This window comes from Semicossyphus pulcher, unplaced genomic scaffold (genome assembly GCF_022749685.1).
Source record: "Semicossyphus pulcher isolate SPU_LCO1_2020_fin unplaced genomic scaffold, fSemPul1.0.p SCAF_23, whole genome shotgun sequence".
NCBI classification, from domain to species: Eukaryota; Metazoa; Chordata; class Actinopteri; order Labriformes; family Labridae; genus Semicossyphus; species Semicossyphus pulcher.
This window is the reverse complement of record NW_027211697.1, coordinates 3532052-3559312: the sequence shown is the minus strand read 5'-3', so window position 1 is coordinate 3559312 and position 27261 is coordinate 3532052. Positions and strand designations below refer to the sequence as shown.

The window sequence follows — 27261 nt, the reverse complement described above, 5'->3', positions numbered from 1 at the left end:
GTATAATCAAGCAATATCACATGAGAGGGAATAATCACGACAATATTGCTTTTACACAACAGTTATACAAGCGGCAAATAGTACTAAAAAGCAACAATCAACAAAAGATTATTTTTTTCTCTGCCAACTTAACTAGTTCCAAAATCTAACTGAAACTGGACTTTTGTTGGAACCCAAACATTCTCCTGCACTGTGTGTACATGTTGCCAGCTGTTTTATCGTGTATATTTATATGCATGTTTTAATTTATCATCAACCAGTTAAAGAAGAGTCTGCTGTGCAATTGTCCAATCAGATTACTTGGTTGGAACTAACTGTTGTACATGTAAAACAGTATATATTGATATTTCATACTTTCCTCATGCGGGCAACAGTTTTTTGAATTATATATAAAGACAATGCATGATGGGTAATCGTAATCATGACAAGCGTACATGATGGGTTGTGATACGAGCATGGAGGCAGCCTATAGGCTAAGTACGTGCTTCAGCGTGGGCAATTGGGGTAGACATAATTGTAGTCCTCATTAAACAAAAATTTAATAACGAAGCAGAATTCAGGTACTTGTTGAAAATGCTTTAATTCACTCATATTGGCACCCATGCATGACCAAACACAGATGAGAGGCTGGTATAAGTATAGGCACAAACAGAGCTGTCAGTTCTCTGGGTAGAAGTAGGCACATACAGTATAACTGGAGAATAACCCCATGGTGCTTGACATTGTAAGCACTTAGGCTGCACTGTGAACACACTAGGCTTATTCTCAAGAGCTGCAAAGCAGAATCACATGCAATGCAAAAATTCCTCCAAAAGAACTATTCCAGGAAACCCTAACCCTAACCCTAATACAAATTCAAACATTGCACCATCAAGTTTTAACACAGGGGGACTCAAAATCTAAGCAAGAACCAAATGTTAGAAGTCTTTCATTGATAAACATCTCTTCCACTGTCATAAATCTACTTATTAACCAGTCAAACCCTCATGTATACTTTGACGTAAACTATAAGCTCATTCAGATTTCATTTTACTCGTCAACCCAGAACATCAGCCATGTTTGAGAGTCTTCAACCATGAGAAAAATCATCCAATACTCCCTCTCCACCCTTCCCTTCCTCCCAATTTCCTCCATATCTCCACATCTCTGCAGCAACATCAGGCAGGGATGAGCATTCAGCTGCTGACAACGTGTCCCGCCCAGGTCTCGTGTTTGGTTCCCGGGTTGAGGTGGGTTATGGTCACCTCCACTGCCTGGACCTTCTCGTATTTGGGAGGGATGGAGCAGACTTTGTAGCTCACCTCGTCGCCCTCCACTGGCACATACTCGCCCTCAATGCTGGAGGGAGCAGAGAAAGAGATAAAAATAATTGGTCGCCTTGCAAATTTATTGTCCATTTGGCTTACATAACGTTCATTAGCATCAGTTGAAGCCTCTCATGTATTAGCATTACATTTGGGTCACAGTCTACACCGTGCTACTGTGTTTAATGTGTTGGTAGGTGTTAAACTGTAAGTGTGCATGTGTGTAAACACTGCTGACGTCTGTGTTTTAAGCCTGTGGGTGATAACAAAGGCACCGTGGTGAAGGTCATCAGATACTCTGTTGTCCTCCTACACACACCCGCAGCTCTTGCCATTCCTGTGTGTGTGTGTGTGTGTGTGTGTGTGTGTGTGTGTTTCCCTCTACTCCTACACACCCTGACACAGTTTGATGTCAGTGATTAAAACCAATGGCAATGAGGAAAACATAGACTCATCTCCAGGGCGGTTACCACCACCAACCTATCCATTACAGTTATCCTCACAGCACAGACACAAACTCACTCCGAGATGTGGACAAAGATGTCGTTGCCCCCGTTGGATGGCGTGATGAAGCCATGGCCTTTGGAGCGGGAAAAACATTTACACACACCAGAAAACACCGGACCCTCTGATGCACGAGCCGTCCTGCACAGAGAGAGACGCAGATGGAGGGATGCAAAAAGTAGGAAATGGTGGAAGTGTGAGAAAGTGAGGAAGAGTACCTAACACAACACTGTGTCGCTAGTTACTGTAAATAAGGGATGCACCAAGGATGCAGTCAACAATAAAACAATAAAAACGCCTATGCTACATTTATTTATTTTGTTTTTGGCCACTTGGGGGCAGCAGAACACAACAAAGGCCAAAAATATCACTAAACATTCAGCATATACGGAGCAACATTAACATGCGTTTTAAATTGTGTTAGTTAAAGTAAACTAACAAAACTGCTTTTCGCTTAGTTTCCACCCACTCCTAATGGTAGTTTCTCCAGCTAGTCACCAGCTTCTTCTTTCTGATCTTTGCTTCAAACACAGTACTGAAAAGCAGTCTGCAGTACACTTCAGACACATCATACTTACACTCTTTATCCTCCCTGCTGTTACTATGACAGCCAGGGGGCAAAAGGCAGCTGCACTGACAATAATATGCATGAGCTGGCTTTTTAAAAAATGATGGATGATACATTGCTCACCCTTGTTTTGTTAAGGTTTAAAGTCCCTGTTAATGTGCTGACTGCACATAAAGATTTCTGCTTATAAGACGCAATACTGCTCCCAAAGGATAGTGTCTTGCACTGGTTGGAAGTTCCCACACAGGCAGCGTTTTGATTTCACTGTGTGAGCAATTCTGCTGGCTTTAACTACATTAAAGCTTCAGCATAAGAACTTCTACAACAAGCTTCACTATACTGGAAACATGGCTGCTAATACTACACTTGCTTTACTGGCTTAAAAGAATTGTCATCCCAGGTCATGCTACGGTGTGTGTGTTTGTGTGTGTGTCCTCACGCTGAGCAGGTTCTGTTTCTGCGTGTGGGCAGAGGGCTGGGGATGAGGTAGCCTCTCATGGGGGAGGGGGAGCGGTCTCTGTGTCTGCAGGCTGGAGGCTGCAGGGACTCTGATGGGACAAAAACATGGTGTTACAACACTGAATTCCAGCTGCAGCCACAAGCCCTCATCAATGACCCAATACAGCAACAGTCATCAATTTAACACTCAAGACTTTTTGTTAACCTCTGTGTTTAGTTTTCATTATTAGTGGCCAAGTCTGTTGTTCTTGTGCTGATTTTAAATTGCTTACATACACCAGGTTTTCAGATGAAATGATGCATGTATGTGAATAAAGGCTGGGTGATATGGCCTTAAAATAAAGTTTCAGATATTTTCAAACCATACCCAGATCTTTGGTGATGTGAAAAACTACTGGATCTGTAATGTTTTTTCATAAGGGTTCCTTCTTCTCATATAGGATACTATGCTGCTGATTGGGACGCAAAATAAATACGTTTTGTTTCTCCTTCTGAGTTATTATAGACTTTTAACAGACTTCACAGTGGGCAATGGTTTGCTCGAAGTCAAACCCGAATCAGAATCCGACACTGCTAAAACAAACTACTTTAAAACAACCGAGGAGGAATTAACTCAGTCGTTTAGTTTTTATCAGTATTAGCGAACCATTAGTACGAGTGCATGAAACAAGATCTGTGTCTCAATTCAGGGAGGCTGCATCCTTCGAAGGACTTGGTCTGGAGTTATTCGTAGCCTGTTTAAACCGCCAAAGCAGAAGAACAGTCAAAATCAAAGTAGAGGCTGCGATATCGCGACTTTCAGTCTCTATCATGAGCTATGTTTTTATCTTTTCTGGCTGGTGAATGTCCACATTTATAGAACACGCTTTAGATCCACAGATGATATTGTATTAAAATGAGTGGAGCATCCCATTAAGACACTATATGATATAGTACTGTAGAGTTTTCTGCTCTTACCAGGAGACAGTGGAGAGCGTGGAGACCCTGCAGAGGTCGGCGGAGGGGTCACTGGGCCTGAACCCTGAATGGGTTTGGCCTGAGATGACATCATGGAGCAGGTGGAGTCAATGGGTAGGGAGGAAGGAGGGGAAGGATCAGTGAAGGGGGCGCACGACAGAGGATGTTAAACACCTAGAGAGAAGGAGAGGAGGAAGATTTAGTCTTTGAATTGATCGTACTGACGCACAAACAAACTCAACAACAAGCCTGGCTTAATGCAACAACACAAACACACAAAGGTAAGAAAAACTCTGTGCACCCCCTCCGAACTGAATTAGTGACCCGCTGGTGGCTTTCCCAGAACCCTTGTTACCATGACAACGCCAGTTTGAGGACAGGCCAACATGGCTGACCTGACAGGCACAGAAAAGGACAGACCCCCCATTCACCTCAGCCCGGGACTTACATCATCAATCATTACATCACAAGCTCTGTCGACCAATCAGGAAAAGGCAGAGAAGACACTTTCCATTGATTTCAACTTTCCATTACTGCTGTATTGTTCAAAGGGAAGTGTGGAGAAAAAAATGAGGAGAGAGGGCTGTAATAAAGGAAACAATGACAGAGGCATCAGGAGTGAGCTCTTTGTCTTGCATTCATAATTCTCTGTATTTCTGTAGTTCTGCAGATTTTCCAACAACAGGATTAAGACTATAAGGAGGTACCAGGCTGTGAGGTTAAGACAGACTCAAACATGGCCTGAACTTCCAGTAGCTAATAAATGTGCTAACAATAGAAATTCAAAGCTGTTATAAGAAATATCAAATGAATGAGTACCAAGAAAGAGAATGTAACACAAAATCATAGGAAACTACAACAGAGCAAACTCTGCTCTGAGCCAACTCATTTCATGTTTTTGACAGTTTGAAAGAAAGGCAACTAGAAAAAGACAAGATAATATAATGTCAAGATTACACTATGTACAGTCTCGGAAACCCATCGCCAGTAGTCTGACAACGAGAGCCTCTGGGGACAACGGTGAACATGTTGGGCGTGTCCGCTTTAGCCAGCAGTTAGCGATAGACGACTTCCAGTCAAGACTTCCTTTTCCGCATGCTGCATTGTTTACAGTCCAGATAGCAACTTGAGAAGCGAGCGTGTGTTCAGATCAAAAGTTAAGCAAATTTTGCTCGTACAGGTATGTCAGCAAAATAAACACTGTCATTTCATGGTTCATTAAATCCCCTGGAGAAGCGCCCGTTCATCTGTTTCTAGTAGGTCTCTGTTTCACTGTAAATAGTCAGTTACACGGCCTGCTTTTGCTCTCCACACGAACTGTTTGTCCAGCATACGCCGCAGCCTGCTGATATGTGATTGGTCAATATTACTCGACTACAAGCGTACTACAAACGGAAACCAGAACACTTGCCATCCCTACAATTCATGTCCCTGCCTACAGATTCTACATTGCTAAGTAGGATCTGTAAATAGAGATTACCCTTTGGTAAATCCAAATCATCCCTCTAAAGCAGATTCCTGTTACTTCCTAGTGATGGACCAAAACCAGCGAGAAAACATTCCGTCTTGATTAAATGGAAGGCAGATCGAATTATGTTAAGATGGGTTATCTTGCTCTGTGGAATCTGGTTTGTGTTCTGGACAGAGATAAATAAATGCAATGAAAGGAGGAAAACACCATGACGGCAAAGAGAGCAGAACGATGCTTACAGATGCTAACATATCTCAAGACTATCCTTAGATTCATTGATGAGTGCTACTCTTGAGCGTCAATGTGTGTATTTATCCAGCATTCACAACAATACAGCTACGAAAATCTGAGCCTGAATTCATTTTTCCAAGCACAGAGCAGAGTGAGCAGAGCGTCTGATCCATCTTAACTCAATAGACCTGACTTTAATGTAATCTCAGCCTCTCTGGACAGCACGCTTCCTGCTGGAGGAGGGCAGGGTTATTGCTGACGATCTGTACACACAAACACACCCTTTTCAATTGTGCATTTACACTTTAACACAGGTAATAAGGGATCAACTCACACTCTCATGTGGCATTAATTGCTCAACTGATTACAATAAAACAGGAAATACAAACTGTAAACAGGCGTGGAGAAACAATAACGACAGCAGGGAGGGTCTTTAGAAGGAGCACAGAGGAAGTGGAGGAGAATGAGACGGAAAAGTGGCAGATAAGCAGGAGATACTGCAAGAAGGAGGCTCAGTAAACATGATAAGCTGAGAACAGATTTAGCCTGAAGTCTCACTCATTACTGGATGCTGCTTTAAAGGGCCATACTGAGGGCCTGCCATGTTTTGGCCAACTGACTATAACATCCACATCCAACATCCTGCTTTTCAAGGACCAGTTGCTTACATGCAGATTATCCAGGATGGTATGAAAATGAATTTGGGCATACAGAAACTGATTGAGATGACACTGGTGATCTATCACTTTGAAAGTGTCATTATTATTAAAGATGCATGCAGGGAATCATGCAAAAACTATGCTTGGTGGTGCATTCAAGGTTAATGCTGCAAAAAATAGTTCCCAAAGACTGTATAAAATGATGGATATGACAGCTCCCATTTCGAGCGCCCCCTGCTGATTGGCTGCAGTATAGGTCATAAAGCCGGCCTCCTCCATGTTAACAGATGGGACATGATTCAAACTATAAAATCAAAATACACGTCAAATAAATGTTTCTTCTTATTTTTTCTGACAAGTTTATTTTTAATTAGTTATTTGATGCTGTAAAAAGGATGATTGACAGCTCTGTTGACAAATATGGCTCCTGCAGCCGAGGAGGAATGGCGAGAGGAGACATAACTAAAACAATCACTACGGTCATTGAAGTTTCCATATCTGTGAAGGTCTGTTTCAGACCAACACAAGAAGTTGTTCTGCTGTTAAATACGCCGGCATGCGGGAGCCTTGCTCTTTTTCTTTCTTTCTTTTGGTTAGCGGAAATGGCTATGGTGGCTCCACCTGCCGATCTCTTTTGCGCAACTCTGGCTCCAAATGACATCATTTTGTCTTTAGCTGTTTTTACACTGTGGTTCCGCCTCAGCGCCATAACAAAGCTCCGCTGTCGTGCAGTCTATGACATTTTAGATTGGACAAAGCAACGCCGGCGTAAAGCTGCCCCAGTGTGTGTTTTTACATAGGGTTCCGGTATTATGGAAGCAAAACGTGTGCGAGGTGTAAACAAACAGCGCGTGCTTCAAATACACACACACACATGGCACTGTTCCGGCTCAGCTGTTTACACAGACGCCGTTTCACCTCTGTTACTACCTCCAATGCCAGCTCAGAGGTGGATCAACTTCACCATACCATTCCCCCTCCGTGCATTTTACATAGAAGACAGAACTTAACAGAGGCGTAATTATCCTGCCTTGAACTGGCAGTGTATAAGGGGCTTTTGAACACAGTTAAAATTTCCAAGAGTCCAAGGTGCCACCTTCAAATTCTTTGGTTGATCCGGCCAAAAGACCAAAATCAGAAAAGGAATCTGTTCACCATCATTCATCACGTCCTTACAACTAATAATCCCAAAGTAAGGGAATAAGTATAATAATAGTGGACATATTTTTAGCAATTTACTTACAGATTAATCGACTAATGGTTTTAACATTTGGTTAAAAAATGATTATGGGTGAAATCACTAAAAACTCTGCAGCTGGTACAAAATGCTGCAGCACGTGTGCTGACAAGAACTAGGCAGAGAGATCACATCTCTCCTGTATTAGCCTCTCTGCACTGGCTTCCTGTAAAATCTAGAATAGAATTTAAAATCCTTCTTCTTACTTACAAAGCTCTTAATGGTCAGGCACCATCATATCTTAAAGAGCTCATAGTGCCATATTACCCCTCTAGAACATTGCGCTCCCAGGATGCAGGCCTGCTTGTGGTACCTAAAGTCTCTAGGAGTAGTGTTGGAGGTAGAGCCTTCAATTACCAGGCCCCCCTCCTCTGGAACAACCTACCAGTCAGGGTCCGGGAGGCAGACACCCTCTCTTCTTTTAAGAGTAGACTTAAAACTTTCCTCTTTGATAAAGCTTATAGTTAGGGCTGGCTCAGGCTTGGACTAGCCCATAGTTATGCTGCTATAGGTTTAGACTGCCGGGGGGATCTGACACACCAAGCTTCTCTCTCTCTCTGTGTTTCTCTGTCTCTCTCCCTCTCTGTCCCTCTCTCTCTCTCTCTGACTCTCTCTCTCTCTATCTCTCTCTCCCTCTCTCCCTCTCTCTCTCTCTGTCATATTAATGCAGCTCATTAACTCTGTATCTTCTGGTCCCATTAACATTACTAACCACATATCTTCCCAGAAGTTCTTGTGCTCCCTTGTCTTGAAGGTTCCTGGGGATCGTTGCTGCAGACCACCTGCTGCTGTGGACCTGCTCGACTGCAACAACTACTAACATCAGCCTTCCCCATAGTATCATTATTGTTGCTGCTAATGCTAATAGTAGACCTGTTGACTTCAACTGTTACAATTACGATTGCCTCAGCCTTTATCATTACTCTGCTTCTCTCGCTAATTTAATTATTTATTTATTTTGTTAATCTTCACCCTAGTCTACCACTATTATTGGCATTGTAACCATAAGTATGTGTCTGTTGTTGTTCATGTAACAAGGACATATGTTGTTGTTGCTCTCTTTGCCTGTCTCTATCCTGCATCTCCTTCTATCCCATTTTCGGCCCATCCAGTCGAGGCAGATGGCTGTTCAACATGAGTCTGGTTCTGCTCGAGGTTTCTGCCTGTTAAAGGGAAGTTTTTCCTTGCAAATGTGCCGAATATTGCTAAGTGCTACTCATGGTGGATTCATGTTGGGCCTCTCTTTAAATAACATAACAAAGAGTCGGTCTAGACCTGCTCTTTCTGTAAAGTGTCTCGAGATAACTCTGGTTATGATTTGGCGCTATACAAATAAAATTTGATTTGAATTTGATTTGATTTGAAAACAATGACTGTATATATAGATGGACAACGCATCTCCATCTGCTCCCATTGTACGTAATTGATGCCAAAATAGCCCCTGTGATAGGCGCTGCCATCTTGCGATGGCGACGTCATATGGAGCCAGAGACTGCGCAGTAGAGATCGGCGAGTGAAGTGGCCGTAGCCACTTCTGCTAACCCAAACACACACACTTAACTTACCAAAAAACAGCAAGGATCCCGCACGCCAGCGTGTTTAACAGCAGAACAGCTTCTCTGTGTTGGTCTGAGGTTAACGTTCACAGGTATGGAAACTTCAATGACTGTAGTGATTGTTTTAGTTACGTTTCCACTCGCGGATCGTCCTCCGCTCTGCTCACCCGGAACTGATTGGCTGCCAGAGCCTAATTTGTCAACAGAGCTGTCAATCATCATTTTGACAGCATCATATAACTAATTAATAATAAACTTGTCAGAAAAATGAACACTTGGATGTAAATCAGCATGATAAGAACTAACTATAATGACAGAAACCATGTTTGAGAAAAATCGGGCGTGTATTTTGATTTCATAGTTTTACTCATGTCCCACTTGTTAACATGGAGGAGGCGGGCTTTATGACCTATACTGCAGCCAGTCAGCAGGGGGCGCCCAAAATGTTTTGGCTTCACTTTTAGGGAGCTGTCATGTTGTCCATCTTTTTATACAGTCTATGGGTGAAAACAACTCATTGCGACTGTGCAAATGTTTCTTGTATAGATCATTTTGTCCGACAAACTTAAACCCAAAGATATGCAGTTGACATCATTTAAGACCAGAAAAGTAGATTCTCTTCACGTTTGAGTGACTAGAAACAGCTGGTTTTAAAAATGTTTTAAATAATTTATTTTGATCAACGTTATTGTTTAATGCTCTTGACCATAGTCTGATAAACTTCAAACAGAAGCTAAAAATATGAGGTTAGTCAAATAAAACCACCTTTGGGAACAATAAGTCTAGACTCTATTTCCTTCAAAGATAAGACAATGGATTCATTGAGGCAGTTTCAGTGGGAGACTTTTAGATAGAGCAAAAGCTCACAGGATTCTACTTTAAATCTCATCTGGCTGGGAACGCCTTGAGCCTTCCTAGGGGGAGCTGGAAAACATTGCTGGGAGAGGAACATTTGGGCTATTTAATTAGCCTGCTGCCACTGCAACCCGGCCTCCGATAAGCAGAAGTGAATAGATGGATGGACAAGATGGCCATAAGGTATTCTCACGCTATTTTCCAGTTCTTGTTACCAATTATTCAGTGAATAGAAAGACTTGCATACAGGGAATGCCCTTGAGATTGAGATGGAGGACAGATATTCATATTCGTATTCATATTAAAGAGGATTATCCTCTTTCAGTGATAGAGGATAATGAGAAAATAACATTATTTCAGCACATTTAGCAGCAAATCCTGAATAGCCTACCTCTTATTATTACCTTGTTCATCATGGTCAAATTAGCTGGCTTTCTCCTTCCTGCCTGTTGGCAATAATATGACTTTCCTTTGTGTGTGTGTGTGTGCCTGCGTGCGTGCGTCTACTGCAGAAGCAGGAGAGAGGGACGGTGCTGTACCTATGAGGACATTGCGTTCTCCTAATATAACAATTACAGCTGGCTGCCTTTAGAGACGACTAAAAGTGACACATTATTTTATTGTTAATTTACTTTTGTTATACTTTCACCCGCTGCTGCGGCTCAAGACTACAAGTCTGTAAAATGAAAGAATCTGAGAAGAAAGAAGTGAGTTTACCAGACTATAAAGATAAGTATATTATATGGTTTTTCAAAATAAAAGACTCATGGGTTTTTAAAAGAAACTGAGCCATTAGAGGCGTGAAACAGAATGAGTTTGAGAAGCTAAAGATAAGGACAGACTTCGAAAGGAGGTCAGACATGATAAAATGCCTGTGTGTGTGTCTGTGTGTGTTTGTGTGCTTGTAGAAGTTGACACCGACGGTATGCACAGGCCCAACAGACACTCTCACACACTGAACTGTTGCAAGGATTACATATAGCGTTGATGGAAGAGCTTTGGGGACAAATACAGAAATTGAAAACACTTGCAAAATCAACTTCCATGCTTCCAGCCAGAGCGTTTCTGGATTTATTTGGACAGTTTTTGTGATTCTTTCAGCATTAAAGACGGGATCACGGTGTATTAGAGAGAGTAGAAGCACATGAATGTACTAAGTGCAATATGAACAAAATTATCTAAGTATAGGTTAAATCCAACTAAACACTGCTGGGTATTTGAATGTGATATTTTTAAATATATTAGTGCTTTTGCATGTGACTATAAAGATCAGTATATTATATGGTTTTTCAAAATAAAAGACTCATGGGTTTTTAAAAGAAACTGAGCCATTAGAGGCGTGAAACAGAATGAGTTTGAGAAGCTAAAGATAAGGACAGACTTCGAAAGGAGGTCAGACATGATAAAATGCCTGTGTGTGTGTCTGTGTGTGTTTGTGTGCTTGTAGAAGTTGACACCGACGGTATGCACAGGCCCAACAGACACTCTCACACACTGAACTGTTTCAAGGATTACATATAGCGTTGATGGAAGAGCTTTGGGGACAAATACAGAAATTGAAAACACTTGCAAAATCAACTTCCATGCTTCCAGCCAGAGCGTTTCTGGATTTATTTGGACAGTTTTTGTGATTCTTTCAGCATTAAAGACGGGATCACGGTGTATTAGAGAGAGTAGAAGCACATGAATGTACTAAGTGCAATATGAACAAAATTATCTAAGTATAGGTTAAATCCAACTAAACACTGCTGGGTATTTGAATGTGATATTTTTAAATATATTAGTGCTTTTGCATGTGACAACTTTTTTTTCCCCATTTATGAATGTATACAAAATGTACATGAGGAGCAAAAATTCTAAACACCAATGGTAGCAGCTCTATGAGGCTGCACTTAAGCCAAAGTGATTCTTTGAGAAACAGGAAACATGCTGCATACTGATATTAAAGTAATAATCTCGAAAATTTTCATCTAAATAAATGTCTGTTAGGTCACTGTCTATAGCCGAATAAGGTAACACAAGGGTGATTAAACCTATGGCCCACTGATGAATTTGCAGTATTACGGACTGGGTGTCGGTGGCGCCTTTGCGGAAAAAATCACAAGCGGCGCCCAGTTTGTGACGTGTTTTCCATCACCCAGCAGTGATTGGTCTGTCAGAGAAGGTAGGTGGAGCTAAGCGCCGACTTTTCCGGTCTCTGCAAGTGTTGCGAGTAAACAGTGATCGACTATGGCTGAACAAACAGAAAAGATCCGTGACTACAGATACAACTTCAAAAATAAGAGAAAATCCAAAGAAAAAGGAACAAATTCGACGCTCAGATGAAGGCAAACAGTCTTAAAAGGAAAGCGACTGTCAGCGAAGAAAATCAAGAGTTACAACCGGAGCCAACCGTGGACACATGCAACGCTGTTTGGATATCTGGGAAGTGAAGACCCGCAAATACTGTTTATTGCCAAAGAGAACAAAACTGAGATCTTTGAGATTACAACTTTAAACAGGTAATATTTATCAGGGTCACCAACTTGTTTTTTTGGGGGTTTTTTTAAAGATGATTTTTTTGGCTTTTTGCCTTTATTCATAGGACAGCCGAAGAGAGACAGGAAATGTGGGGAGCAGAGAGTGGGGGATGACATGCACCGAATGGATCGGCAGACCGGGAGTCGAAACCTGCGATCAGTGCGACGAGGACTGTAGCCTCTATACATGGGGCGCCTGCTCTACCAACCGAGCCAAACCAGCGCCCCACCAACTTGTTTTAGTGCGTTAGTATGCTAAACACTAAGTAAAGTAAGTAAAGCTGCGTGACTTGCTAAATGGCGACAGGATTGCTCAGGATCTTCTCCGATGTTCCGTCTTTCTGACATCAAAGAAAGTTAGCCATAAAGCTCAATTTACCTATCTTGCTGCTCGATCACGTAGCTTGCATATCTTCTCTACAGGTGCTTTTTTTTTACGTAACAGAGGGAGTGCGCTTTAGAGCTTGGTGGTTCGGTATGTGTTGAGCTCAGGCAGAATGAATTTGGAGTAGGTGATGGAAGAGTACGAGAGAATGCCCAATAGATGTTCACACGTTATTGCGATTAATAATATTATTAATGATCATTAAAATAAAAGTGATTCTTGAGCAAATAAATGGCTTTTTCCCTTTTTATTTTACTGTCCTGCTCACTCGTACTCACAAACAATAGCCGTGCACTTTGTAATTCTCTCGCCCACACTCCACAAGCACACGTGCGACTTAACCTGTGTCCTGTAGAACTTTCCATGATAGTCCAAAACACCTCGCAACCCAGAGACCCTGCTGATACAGCAAATACCAGCTCATCGGGGGGAACACTCAATCACACACACACACACACACGTACATTAGTTCTCAGGCAAACACATTGCACGTGATGAGGCCATTATATGACCACAGTCCATGGACAGGCACATAATACATTTATTGAATCCACATAGAGTCCATTCAATGGTTTAGAGTTTCAGTCCGGCACTTTCTATTATATATTGGATCCATTCATCTGAATCTGTTTTCACACAGAGAGGAGTTTCATTTGTACAGGGAAAGTCCTTGACATCTCAGTCATTGTATGCGCTGCACTTGATTTATGCTGTACAAAGAAGTTAGTGCAGTTTTGAATCAATTAAAAAATAGAAGGACCGGTGTGGTGAGAAGCGACAACGTCAATCAATAAGACCTCAGAACTGGGCTAGTTTTCCACAGAGTTTCGTGTAAACCCCTCTCATGTCATTAAAGTAAATATAAGGCTGGTTTTCTTCCCCCTAAATGTCAAACTCTTCCTTTAATCACACAGAGCCATGCCAAGCTGTGAACACTATTTCCACTGTGGTATTAAAGAAGCGGATAGCAGCGACGCCCCATACTTTTGTCTTTCTGCTTGCTAGCAGACTCTGGCAATGTTGATTGGTGTTCTCCACACAAACAAGCTGATTGTTGCACGGGCTAACTATAGAGTTTCATAGACCACGAGGTAGTCCTTATTTTAAGGCATTAGTCGACAACTCAACATATTTTTTGGGACATAAGAAAATGGCTTGAAAATCACGCCTGACAGAGAATGTAATCAGTAACATTGTGCTACATTACAGGAATATATAAAACTGTAATACTAAAAAAAAAAAAAATACATTTCAGAGTGCATATGCTAAGCGAGCCTCCTGTTTACGACAATGCTAACAGCTAATTCTGTTATGACTGCTGTCGGAAAAAACCAGCAGGGAGATGGAACATTCATTTCAACAAAGTTTAACATCGTCCCTCCCCTGCTTCGGCCCTCTTAAGTGTCATTGGGAGATGTATGGTTTATGCTGTTCCACTTTTGAAGACATATATATAATGTTACAATGTTGGATGTCCAGACTTAAAGTGGGTGTTTCAAATCTGTAGGTAAAAGTATGTTGGAGTATTCCCCAGGCTGCTGTGAACGCCAGGTTTCACACTGTTTTTTCTACATACTCCTCAGCAGGAGGAGAGCTGGCCAATCAGAAGAAAGTGGGCTTGTAGGGGCGGGGTTTCTTAAAGGGACAGAGCTGACTAAGTTGTTTCAGGAAGAGGCTGTATGAGGGCCTGCAGAGAGCACCAGTGTGAGAAAAATGTGAATTTTTTTAACTGTAAATTATGCTAAGCGACTCCACAGTTATCACAGAGCGAAAGCTGATGCTTAAAATTAGCTTTAAGGCTAACTAACTAGCTACAGGAATGAGGAATGTTTGTGAGACATCGTGGCAGTGTTGCACAAAGAAGAACAGGTGCTTTATTCAGATAGTACAGAAAAGAATACTGACAGCCCTTTTCACTACTGTAACTTGAAACAGATGGAACGCTAGTACCTTACTGTGACCACAGCATATCCTCTTACTTTTTTTTTTTACAGACTCACTTCCCCCTAAAAAAAAAAAGTTCCCGACTACTGGCCTACTTCACCCACAAAACCACCTTTTTCAACACCCACAACTTTTTTCTGTCACAAAAAACTTTGTTGTAATCAGAGCTCAACTCGTGTGCTACAGATATTTCCACATCTTCTCTAACTAAATCCCTGTATTTTCCTTACAGATATATTTGATTGCTTGCAGTAAACGTAGTGAGCATCTTTAAGTCGCCGCTGAAGCAAATCAGACGTTTTCTCCTGCTGGGTATCGCATTTGCTGTGCTTATTCTCCCATAGGAATTGGCCTGCAGATCAATGGTACCTCAACCTCCAAACTTTCTCTTCATTGAGCACCTCAAAAATTAGACTCTTTAAATCCCTCTTGAGAACTTAAAACTGTGTGTATTTTTAAAATGATTTCTCTTGAGGGTTGTCTGACTTTAAGCTTGTGTTTTTCTTCCTATTTTTGTTTGACTCCATTATACAGTATAGTTCTTGAAATCCTGTGTTACAGGAAGTCCTGTTACCTCCCATCCTGCAGAGAGCTTGCTGCTGCTGCATGAGGGGCAGAAAGACAAACAAGAGTCAGAGGATAGGAGAGAAAGGAAGTGTGCAGAAAGTTTGACAGATTTCAGAAAGCTTTTATGGCAACAAGTGACCAGTTAAGAGCGGCAGCTGACCATGAATACTATCTAACTGTATTTTAGCCAATAAGCACGTAAGAAGAACACCTTAAACTGAAATGGTCACACAGATACAGATGAGTGCACTGTCTGCATTTTTAAAATGAAGTGCCAAACACAGAGTGAGCAGAACAGCATGACCGTAACTTTTCACACTGTCATCCAGATCTGTCTCTTTCTGTCTAGCACTTTTTATTCTCTATCCTCAGTCACTCTGAGAAGCTCTCTCACAAGTTCACTCAGTTCCTTGTACAACCTTGAGAAAAACAGAGGTGCCAACAAGGCCGAGATGACCCAAAGGCAACACAAGGAACACAGATGTAAGAGAGTGAGATGAAGGTTTTCTGTAGTCACGTAACTGCAGGGCAACAATTTACCAAAGATAAAAAAGTCTGTCCTTTTAATCCAAATCCAGGTTAAATTATTCTGATTTACGTATTTCCTAAAAGTGCATTGGGCCATAAGAAATAAAAGTTACAAGGAAAAGATTGACATTTTTATGAATGTATTAATAACAGCCAATTAGATTGGAGTATTTAACATATGCGTCAAAGTACACGCCCACTTCACACTACAAAGAATTGTTTGAGCTACCTTTGAGGAAAGTATATGCCCTCTGGAATGGAGGAAAAAGTTAGTGCCACTGAGGGGCAAAAACTTGAAATTGAGGAAACTGTTGACAAAAAAGGTCAAACTTTGTCATTTTGTCAATATTGGAGCGGTTTCTCTCTTAGGCCAACTACTCACATTGTCGTGTGCATATTCCCTTAGAAAATTCAAAGGTTTACTCCTAAACCAACTGGACATGTTGAAGTTCTTGAAGTCGTTTCACCCGTCATCTGAAAGGCGCAACTTCTTCAAGAACTTCAACCAAGTCCAGTTGCCTTTGGATTAAATCTTTGAATTATCATGACCTGGATGAGAGAGAACCTTCAGTCTCCCTCACTGCCGTGTTTCGGCTGAGTCGTGCTGCGTTCAGGAGCGCTCAGAAACGTGAGTGATCAGACACGCTATACATATTTTTAAAAAATCGATCTCGGGATTTATTAATCGATACTGGGTCAATCAAAAAAAAAAAAAGTACTTCTAAACCCAGCCTTAACCACTTCTGCTACTACTTGATTCAATATTGGAATTATACCTGCTTATCATCAACACCTTAGCATTGTGAGCATGTAGTATGCTTTTTAAGTAGGGGTGGGAATTCCAGGGTAACTCATGATATGCGATACGTGGCCCAGGATTACGATAATATCACAATACAGCGATTCTGCGATAACTGATATATTGCAAGACAACCATATGATGACAAATCACGATATCTGATTACCGTATTCTTTGTCATAAACGCTACAGCGAGGAGGTAGTGACGCGGTGAGTCAATATTGCAGGGAAATCTGTTAAGAACGGCATATATTTGTAAATAAAAATATTGATAATTGGTGTCAGCCTATCGATAATTGTGTTGCACGAGTCAGGATGAAGATATATTGCCGTATTGACAGCTTGTTCCACCCCTACTTTTAACAGGCCTGAGGATCACTGCACAGATTCGTGCATGATATAATCTGGTGCCCCCGGGCCACTCTTTGAGCCTGTAATAGTTACTTTCAATGAAAGGAAGGATTACGCAACTCTAACATTAAGTCACATTCAAAGAAGGAAAGGCAAAAAGAAAAGGATAAAGAAATCTGGAAGGGTTCATGCAAATGGACATGACACCAGTGCTCCTCATTTAAGTCCAGACAAGGAAGCTGTTGGTGTTAATGGTTTCTACATTCAGCCTCCATGAACGTGTGCGTGATCAAAATACGTGACAAACTGCTTTGACGCACATCGGGGGGTGAGTCATCAAATTGTAGGATCAGGACCATCTCTTGCTGTCACACGCTATCACATTTGGCCTTGTATGCATGTACAGGACCACACACACACACACCCACCCACACTGACTTCCATCCACACAGAGAGCTCAGTATAATGGTGTGTCTCCGGTTAAGGTTAATGCTTTGTGCCTTCAGTGTTCCACACTGGCTGCATAATGTCTGAAGCAGCCTCTCTCATTCTTTGTGTCAGCGCATACGAGTCCTTCATAACCCGCCTGGAGCTGTTAACAACCCCCCTCCACTCCGTGTTTTTCACCTGCACAACAACAGAGACGCCACAATGACCGGGCCGCCATCAGCTTAAAAGGCTTAAAGGCAAAAATCAAAGCAGCATGAGTCAAGCTCTAACTTATGTTTATGTTTTTCTTTTCCTTTCAATCTCATTATTACTTGACGCTTTGAAGTTATTGTTAAATTAAGATTTCCAGTGTTTTAAGAACTCAACCTATGTGTTCTATGGATGAGGATGATTCACTTCATACATAAATAATCAAAAGGTACTTCATTTGAACCCATGATTTATTCATACGGTGCTTCTTCCAGGAGCCGAAGTGTTGACTTTGATCAAACATTTGCTTTGCTCATCTTATTTTATTAACCTTTGATTTCATGGAAATAAAAACTCCTTTTAACCAACTTGAAACAAAGAATAATATTTAATTAATGTTGGCAGGCACAAAGATAAGCTCTGCCTTTTGTCTCAGAGGTGATTTTCATGCTGTTTATCAAAGAGTCTAACTGGATAATTCTGGGTTGGTTTTTCATAATCCTCTTCAGAAAAATGATCGGTGCAGACGTGGAGCTGTCTCAGTGTTGTGCGTGGAGTGTCGGTGTTTACATTCAGCAGAGCTAGCCACCACTATCTAAGACCCTGTTCACATTTGGTATTAACATGTGGATGGCCTTAACGACGAGTGTGAACTCTCCCGGGACGGATTGAGGACGCACTCAGATCTGATCACACAGGCCACATATGGAGGTGGTCTATGACGCATTCATCCACATATGCCTGGCAGCGTGTATGCACATGTCCTGGGCCACATTAAGCACCCCCCACTCTCTCTGTATCCACGGCAACGATCATTCCTGTCTGATTTAACATTTCTCCACTGTCTCTAAAAAAATGTCACCCCAAGCATTAAGCATCTAAGGCATTTATCGCTCGACAGAACTCGGTGTAATCTATAAGGTAACCAGGACACTCTTTGTTTGAACAGTCCAGAAAAAAACACGCATCAACTGTGATATCTTCATAAAAGTGTAATTTAATTTCTGTCTGTGCTCGTCGTGACACTTTCTGACCCAAACAGCTGACACACGTCATAATACACTTCACGGCATTGGTAGGAAAACAATATCCTCTATTCCCATCTTGAACGGCACTTTGTTGTTTCCATAATATTGTACTTTCTTTCATGTGTTGTCTCGTCTACAAACCGCTGACCCAAACAGCTGATCCGTTTGCAGGCCGTTGTGCAGAGTAAGACATAGTGCCGAGGGAAAGGGCTGTCTGACACCAAGGTGAAGTGGTGACGAAATAATAAAATACAGCATACACTTAAAATGAAATTTTGTTTATATGTAGGACTCTTTTCAGTGGCTTAAGTACGTGCTACTCTTGACCCCTTCTGCAGTGATGCTAAGCTTAGCTTCCGTGTAGGAACTCCGGCTAGCTTCTCCTAACCGGGGCTGTGCAGACTGTTATCTTCTGTGGATAGTTGGCTACACTTACTATTGATGAGTACCTCATACAACCGCACTTAATAAAATCCTTGCCGTATCCTGATGGAGTATTAGAGCAAACAAATGTTGATCATTCCGTTAGTATACACCTGTCCTTGTTTACAATGCCAGTAAAGCCCATGCTAGTCTTGTATTTAAGTTACCTGGTCAGTCATTTCAACCTGGATTCCAACAAAAGAAATGTGAGATATAAAATGATACTATATGTTCTGCTATTTTTGCTGTACTCTAAAGCGAATGTGGCGCAGTATAGTTCACTTCTTCTGCTGTCTCCTTTCCCCTGGCCTCTTCCTGTCCTCCCCTCGTTAGCAAGGTCTGACCCTCCCCTCAGGGTGTCAAACCCACACTTGGTGATCGCCCCTTCCTGACACAGCAGGAAAAAGGAAACAGCAAGGTTTCATCCTCTGCAATAAAAAGAAAATTGTAAAAGCTTTCGCTGCTGGGGGTGTGATTTGGTTGTTTCTCTTAAAGCCTCGATGTATTTCTTTCACATTTTTCTGACAGCATGAATATTTTAAGGTAAACTTGACATTCCTGGTGACACTATCTCAGATGTTTTCAGCAGACTTTCCTGTGTCCTATAAGAAGGGGATAAATGAGGGAAAGAAAGGACTGATAAACATCAACAAAAGGAATTAAAAACAGAGAGAAACAATGACAAAGAGGAAAAGAGAGATACGCTCCCTTCTTCCGTTACTCAATGGTGCGCTTGTTACAGCAGCATCAAACACAGCTTCCTATCAGGCGCTGGATCCAGCTGAGTTTAAGATAACAATGGCTCCTCTCTTCTCCTCAGCATTGTGTTATCCAAAACTGACACAAGATACTAATGTTCCCAGTTGGACATTAACAGAGCAGATAAGCCTAATTTATAGTAAAGAACCGAGGAGTTAAAACACACTTTTCCTGCAACAACATTAACATTTCCTGCAGTACATGGGTTGTGAAATCACTGCCTGTAACTCCTGTGAGGACTCATGTCAAGTCTGGGCCAGGCTGACCTGTTACATCCTCACTGTGCTGGTGGGAGTAATGGACTGAGAAACAAGCATCCAGCAGTTCAATGAGTATCTGAAATGATAAATGGTCAATAAGGACACAAATAACAAAGTGTTACACGACTTATGCACAAAATAAAAGCACATTAAGCCTCGCCGGAGAAATAGTTCCTAGTGTTCACTCAAATTTGCAAGAAGATTCAGAAAAACATTAAGTCACCACCAATAACAGTAGTTATACTGTATGTATACAACAGTAAATACTGTATATAATCTTAGTTTTCTGATCCAGTTTGCTGTCCATTGTTAATTCTGGATCACTGTTTCATGCCTAAGATGGGCATTAAAAGTTCCCAGAAATGACGACAATCAAACTGTAAGAAAGAATAATTGTATTCAAAGTAGACTGCACAACTACATTAAGCCATTCTCATACAGGCTGTGTGACCTGTACTGCACCTGCTGCAGACAGAAAAACAGGAAGCAAGCAATGCCCACACAACCCATATTATCAATGAAACCTGATCTCGCGTGTGTCCTGCCTAGTCTTGTGCGGTACCATCACTCGTCTCAGATCAACTTTACTCTGATATGTTTACATACTGCTGTGCAGAAAAACACCTCTTTCCCACAGCGAAATACAAGACCTCTGCTGATAGCTCCCTGCATCATGATGTTGGTTACCTAGCTCTTAGTCGGTGTAAGAGCACAGTGGTATCTAAGTGTTCACTCCGCAAACTAGCAAACCGGGCAAAGGCAGCTATAAGTACCGCAAGATTGGAAGCTAACAGCAGCTAAACTTACTAAAGCTATCTGTTGATCAGGAGCTATTCTCAACAAAAATGTCAGTCAGTGGAACATGGACGACAGAGACACTGCGCTTCAGCGGCGTCAGTCTCGTCTTTTTAACCGTAGTTTCGCCACAGGAAGTATATTGGTTAGTTTGGAAGTTACGCTTGAGTAGTTAAAATGAACCTTACGTCTCTGTGGTGCAACCAAACAATGACACAACTTAAGTAACAAACTAACGTTTCAACGTATGGTTTAGTGTGGACTTTACACCCTAACTTAAGACACAACTTAGACATAGCTATTGCATCTGGCCACTGGTGCTTACAGCTCTCTTGGCAAGGCTTCAGGGGCCACAAGCTGAGGTGCAACTTATTTTAAACCTGAAAAATCGTGATATAGGATTTTGGCCACATCGCCCAGCCCTATTTTGAGCAACACTAATTTCCTAATCATAATGTAGATAAGAGACACATTTTCTTTAACTAGAGTGAAGGATTAAGAGAGAAGCAGCAACACTTCTACTGGAAAAACCTAAATAGATGTCTACATCTATTTTATATGATCCTATTTGTGTTGTCAGAATAACAGCAGTTTTAGCTCTTAAATTCATACACAGTTGCACTGCGGGCTCTCTCAAGATGCAATTTCTCGCTGCATAATCAATGCCAGCACTAAAGAAAAAATAACTCTTTAAGCTGTTAAATCTTTATCAGTAATGCACTCAGTTTGTTAAAAGATATAGATCAGAGAAGACTCCAATCTGCTCCCATTTCTCCTTTGTGTACATGCACAGGTCGGGTATATGCAGCCATGATGGTTGATGTTGATCATGCTTGAAAAAGAAGCCAACACTGTCACTGAGGATGTGCAGAGTCTATTTTCAGAGCAAAGCCAGCATCCATGTAACATGCAAAGTTGGAGGATTATCACTTTACAATTCTGGTTCAACAGAGTAGGATGTTAAGCGATTGAGTGACACAGAGGTAAGAACAGAGATGGCTCCAGGAGCCATTCCAGTCATTCTTCAGTGTGAGTGGAATTTGCCCTTTAGGCAGGCAGAATGTAACTTAACACATCTATAAATCCACACACACATGCATTATCTTTGTGCACACACAAACACACAGTTCACAGAGGTGAAAGAATGCAGATAGTTAAAATTCCTTTCCTTTATTGTGTTTCATCCTCCTGCTTTATCTACTATACATATTTTAGGTCCAAACTGCCAACAGATTTTTCCTGTCGAGTGGTTTCACCTTCTGCACAGACAAACGCTTCATCGCCGTCCAACAGTTAAAGTGCTTTTGTCAATTGTTGCTTTTAAAGCTGAAATAATTAATCCTGTTATGTAAGATGTAATGTTGTTATGTTAATGTAAGACATTCAATATTTACAGCTTCTCCAAGGTTTACGATTCTTTGCTTTCATTTGATTTCTACAACTGTAATTTAAATATATGACAAAATAAGTAACTCTGATTAGAAGTTATGATGATCATTCTACAGCTTTGTATGACATTTAATTTACAATAATCATAAGATTAATCAAGGATGAAAAGTTTGTTGACTAGCAGCCCTAGTTGCTTTGGAACGCCTTTAGTCCATACAAAAGGAAGCTACAGCTAGCAGTCGCCTAGCTTATTGTAGCTTAGCATTAAGACTGGAAACCCTCTGTGGCAGCGACGAAAATCGAGCTGGTGAATATTTATATGGTCTAATTTTGTTCAATACATGCCACAATACAGAAGGTGCATTAACCCTTACCCGATTAAAATAGACCTCACTATAACATTATTGTGGCTGAAGGGGAACACGTTCCTGCAGCGTGGTTCAGATATCTCATTGAAGGTTTTTCCAGAGGAGAGTAGGCAGACGTAGTAGCATTTTTCCCTCTTTGGATTTGGAGTGAGGTGTTCAAGTGCACAGTAGTAAACAAACTTTTGGCCATGTAGTGTTTTTAATAAAGCACATGACCCCTGCTTTTTATAACCTACTTTTCTTTGGCTTTAATAAATCTCTTGTCCACTTGTTTGTGCTCAAACTTCTTTCCCAATTCAATAGCTCTCACCCACCCATTCTTCACCTCTCTTTCTCCCTCTCATTATCTTTGCTTTATTGCCTACAGCCACAGTCACAGGGGACTATTACAGCAGATCATATTGCACAAGATGTTAGTCCTTCACAACAAGCTCCATCTCCTGGCTGTATAGCTGTAAAAGGCACAGCAATAAAACCCTTAGTAAGTCTTTGAGGTGGCAGAGTTAACAACAATGATTTATGACAGAGGTCACACATATGAGGACTGTAAAGATTGTGTGCCTTTGGCCTTGTAATGACGTCAAGAGCTCACCCGACTATTTGCAAAGTCATTAAGTCTGGATGAAGATATGTCATGTAGTTCATTAGAATCATAAAATTGGATGCAATACTCACATTACTCGTCAAAAAAAGAAGGAAAATGCATATCACGTTTTAATGGTTGAAGGGTGCAGCTACAACAATAGCTTCAAGCAGATGTAATTTAAATAGGCCTTGAAACTCAAATACTGGTCAGGATTAAAGTAAAAAAAAAAAAAAAGTAGTAAAGTTGAACCTGGCTGAATTTGTGGTGCAATGTAACACATTCTGTATTCCTTGTAACAAAGAATTGTAACCTGATCACAGTCTTCCTGCTCTTTAACTCCCAATCACCCCTGTGATGAAAGATAAAATAGTTATTGACTAAGGCACCAAGACTTCACCCATTAATTTATAAACTTCGGCAGTTGCCATCTTGTTTTTTTAGGAGCTAGAAGTGACCATATTTGGGCAAGAGGGTTGAGTTGGAGAGGAGGCTAATTCACCAGCTGACGCAGAGGACGGTTAACGAGCTACGCTAACGAGCCAGGTGTGGTGAGTGCAGACAGTGAAGCCATGTTCACACGTACACGGATGTTTTTCAAAACGTAGCCTTTTCTCTGCGTTTTGGCCTTTTGTCCACACACAAACAGTGTTTTAGGTCACTGAAAAAGGATATTTTGTAAAACTCCGGCCAGGGTGAAGACTTTTAGAAACGCAGTTTCCACAGAGTTGTGTAGATGGGGGAAACGCAGTTTTTGGCTCCTGATGTCAGGCTGTGTGCCGTCTTCTCCTTCGTGAGGCGTCACACATGAGGACAGAAATGACAGTCGTGACAAAAACTGTGCTAACAGGACTTTTTACATGTTTACATATATGTACGTTTACTCGTCCACTATATTGAGCAGCCCGCCAGGTAGTCTTGTGTTTTTTCAGACTTTTGATTGGACGCGATTTTCTTTTTCTTCTTTGCATGACTGGGTTATATCACTGCCTGTTGGTGTGGCATTCTCATGACAGCATTTCTGTTGTGTTTTTGTGTTTTGGTTTGGATGGGGATTTTTTTTTATAACCGTGTTTGTGTGGAGGGGGTTTTTGGAAACGAAGGAGAGTAAAACTCTGTTTTGAAAAATACCCGTGTACATCTAGACTGCGTGAGGCCTGAGACCTGGTGATATATAAAATAAACTATACTAGTATGTTACTCACCAAACAACTGTATCACAGGACAGCATGTTAGTAACCGCACAGCAAGCCATTTTATTTCTCCGATATGTCTTTTTCTATGGATTTGGTCATGTATGAATTGTAAAGGCTGTGTACAGAGATTTTTAATGCCTTTAAATCATTTATGTAACCAAACTTCATTTTGACTGAGCTAAAAATCTTTCAACACAATGTCAAGCTTTCTTCTTTTGAGAAGTTGTGTGAATAAGAAGAATACTGCACTACACCAAGGTCACTTATGCTTATTCACTTGTCCACACACTGATGCGTGTCACCTCTTAACAAGCTAAAACGTGTAGTAATACAGATGCGGGTTCTTTACAATGACTTAGTTCAGCCTCAGTAAGTTCTGTGTAAAAAAGAACAAGAGTAGTCTGATAAATATCAATCCTGTAAGTTAGTTTTTTTGCTAATCTGTGTGCAGATCGGAGGAGAAATGGGGAACCTAAACCTTTACCACTAACCACATCCTGCCTTAAACTGTGTCATGATGCCTCATCACTGCCATAACTTCTTAACAAAAATGGGACTTAACTTAACTAGACACACACAACATCCAAACACGCACACACAAGCAACACGTCAGCTGATGTTTTTTGTTTCAATCAATAACAGACCTGAACAAGGGCTCAAAAACAAAGGCCTCTAGATTTGCTCTCATGTGTGATTAATGCGCACTCTCTCACACACACACACACACACACACACACACACACACACACACACACACACACACACACACACACACAACCATCCTATAATGAGCTGCTGATGGATACTAGCATCATCCTACAGCTCTTAAGCGCCCACATCTTCCTGCACTTCATTAATTCAGAATGAGAGGTTTGTGTTGAGAGCAAACCTTTTCAAGTCTCTGAATGAAAGCTTCTTCTGTTCTTCTGTCTTTCTCACACACACGCACAACATGGACTCAGACTTGTGTGAAGAGGTAATTGGATGAAACACAGTATACACACATACACAAACGCTTTTTCTTTCTGTTGTTGGCTGGTGTCCCCTTGCTTACTTGTTTGCCCCCACCTCCCAAGGAAATGAACGCGCTAGGAAAACTCCGCATTCTAAAAACTCCAAATCCGTAATGGAAAGGAAGTGTAGGAACATACGGACTTGAACGCCACATATAATTTGAAAAGAAAAAAACAATTAGCGCGACAGCAACCTTTCCACTTTTACCAAAAAACATACTTACAAACGTTATCTTAAGAAAATATTTTAGTTAATGTAACTTATCCTACAACTTGTCAGCTAGCTTATGACACATATGAACTCACCCAACGAGTTTACCGTGAGGCGTTCACTTAGTAAACACACTTTGTTGTTTGTGAGTGTTTAAGCATCACTCACCTTGCTTCCTCCAACTTCTCGTCTGAAGGATGCTCTCAAGCCGAAGAAAATGCATCCAACAAGACAAAAATTAAACTTCGAGTGTAGTTTAGTTGAGTAAGTTATTTTAGTACCTCCGCTGACAGGTTCAGATTGAAAGAGTGAAAGCAGAGTAAATATTTGCTCCCCTCTCTCTCTCGCCTATGTGTTTCTGAATGGGCGTGACAGCTTTCGCAGTGATGTCACCTGTGAGCTCTTTACCGTAACAGACGCTACAATGCGACAACAAAAACACGCAGCGTACCGTAAATAAAAACAACACGCAAAGTTCAGTTTAGAAATAGTCTGTCAATTAAGGATGATTGATTATTTTTCTCCGTTGATGTGGCTCACTTCTCGAATGACAGTGTAAAGTCGTCTGATAAATATGTTCATTTGACCTCTTTACATGACAACAACCTGATTCACAACCATATCTCTGCACCTTTGCACTCTCTATTGCACCATTGTCTATTGTCTCCTGTCTATAAGTGTTGTTGTATTTTCTTTAAATAATATATATATCTATTTATAATCTGTAAAATATATTTGCATCAGACCTATCCATAGGTCTGTATATAGTTTTAGATTCTGTTTTTAGTGTCTAAGTGTCTGTGTTACCTTGTCTAAGCAGTCCTTGTTTCTAAGTTCGAGAGAAAGGAAAACCCAGAGTCAAATACCTTGTATGTGTCCACATACCGATCTTGATTGATACAAATGTTGTTAATTTTGCACAACAGAAAGAGCATTTCTCCTTCAACAATGACAAAGCCATGTCGCCAACACTTTGACAAGTTATGTCTTTGTGATCCAGATAGATTATTTTTTCTCCTTAGTTTAACATTTTAACTCTCCAAAATATCTTGCAATTCGTTCATTTTGGAAGTAATCACATACAGATTAGTCCATTTCACCCTAATCTGCCCATAAGCATTGATTTGCATCGAAGTGTCTACTTGATGAATTGATTAATTTTATTGTTAGGTGTGACAATGCACCCAACATAATCAGATACACAACAGGTCACTTAACATAAAAAAAACTAAAGTGATTTTCTCCTTTACAAAGTGGAAAGTATAGTTGAAATTTGAAAATATTGGCTAAGACTGTTTGGAAATTAGGAGATTTTAGGGGCAATGACTTATTCATTGACACGTAACTTTATTTTGACACGTGAATTAAAGTCATAGCCTTGCAGGTTAACTTTCGTGTACATCATGTATGAATGGTTTTGGGAAATGAATCCTTAATGCTGGGTGCCTTAAAATGGTTTGGAGAAATGTGCCAAAGCAAGTGAGAAAAACTAAATAATGGCAGTTGGATTTATTTTCTTAGGGATTGTTATAAAAGCCAATTTCTGCCAAGATTGGAAAAAATGAAAATGATAATGAAAGAAAGGGGGAAAAAACCCTGTGATCTAAAAAAACAAAAAAACAATTAGCTGCACAATGAGATACACATTTGTATTATTCTAGTGTCACACAGAATGGGCAAAAAACGTATTTAATGGGAAAATG

At 40.9% G+C, this 27261-nt stretch overlaps 1 protein-coding gene across 1 annotated transcript; it reads right to left on the bottom strand.

Annotated features, from left to right (window-relative positions):
- Positions 1 to 569: 569 nt before the first annotated feature.
- carhsp1 (calcium regulated heat stable protein 1) lies at positions 570 to 25900 on the bottom strand. Its single transcript, XM_069674408.1, has 5 exons — positions 25727 to 25900; positions 3793 to 3966; positions 2816 to 2924; positions 1827 to 1949; positions 570 to 1338 (listed from the first exon to the last, which is right to left on the bottom strand). Exons 2-5 carry the CDS (start codon positions 3884 to 3886, stop codon positions 1176 to 1178), a joined length of 489 nt encoding a protein of 162 aa, XP_069530509.1. The 5' UTR covers positions 3887 to 3966; positions 25727 to 25900; the 3' UTR covers positions 570 to 1175.
- Positions 25901 to 27261: the final 1361 nt, after the last annotated feature.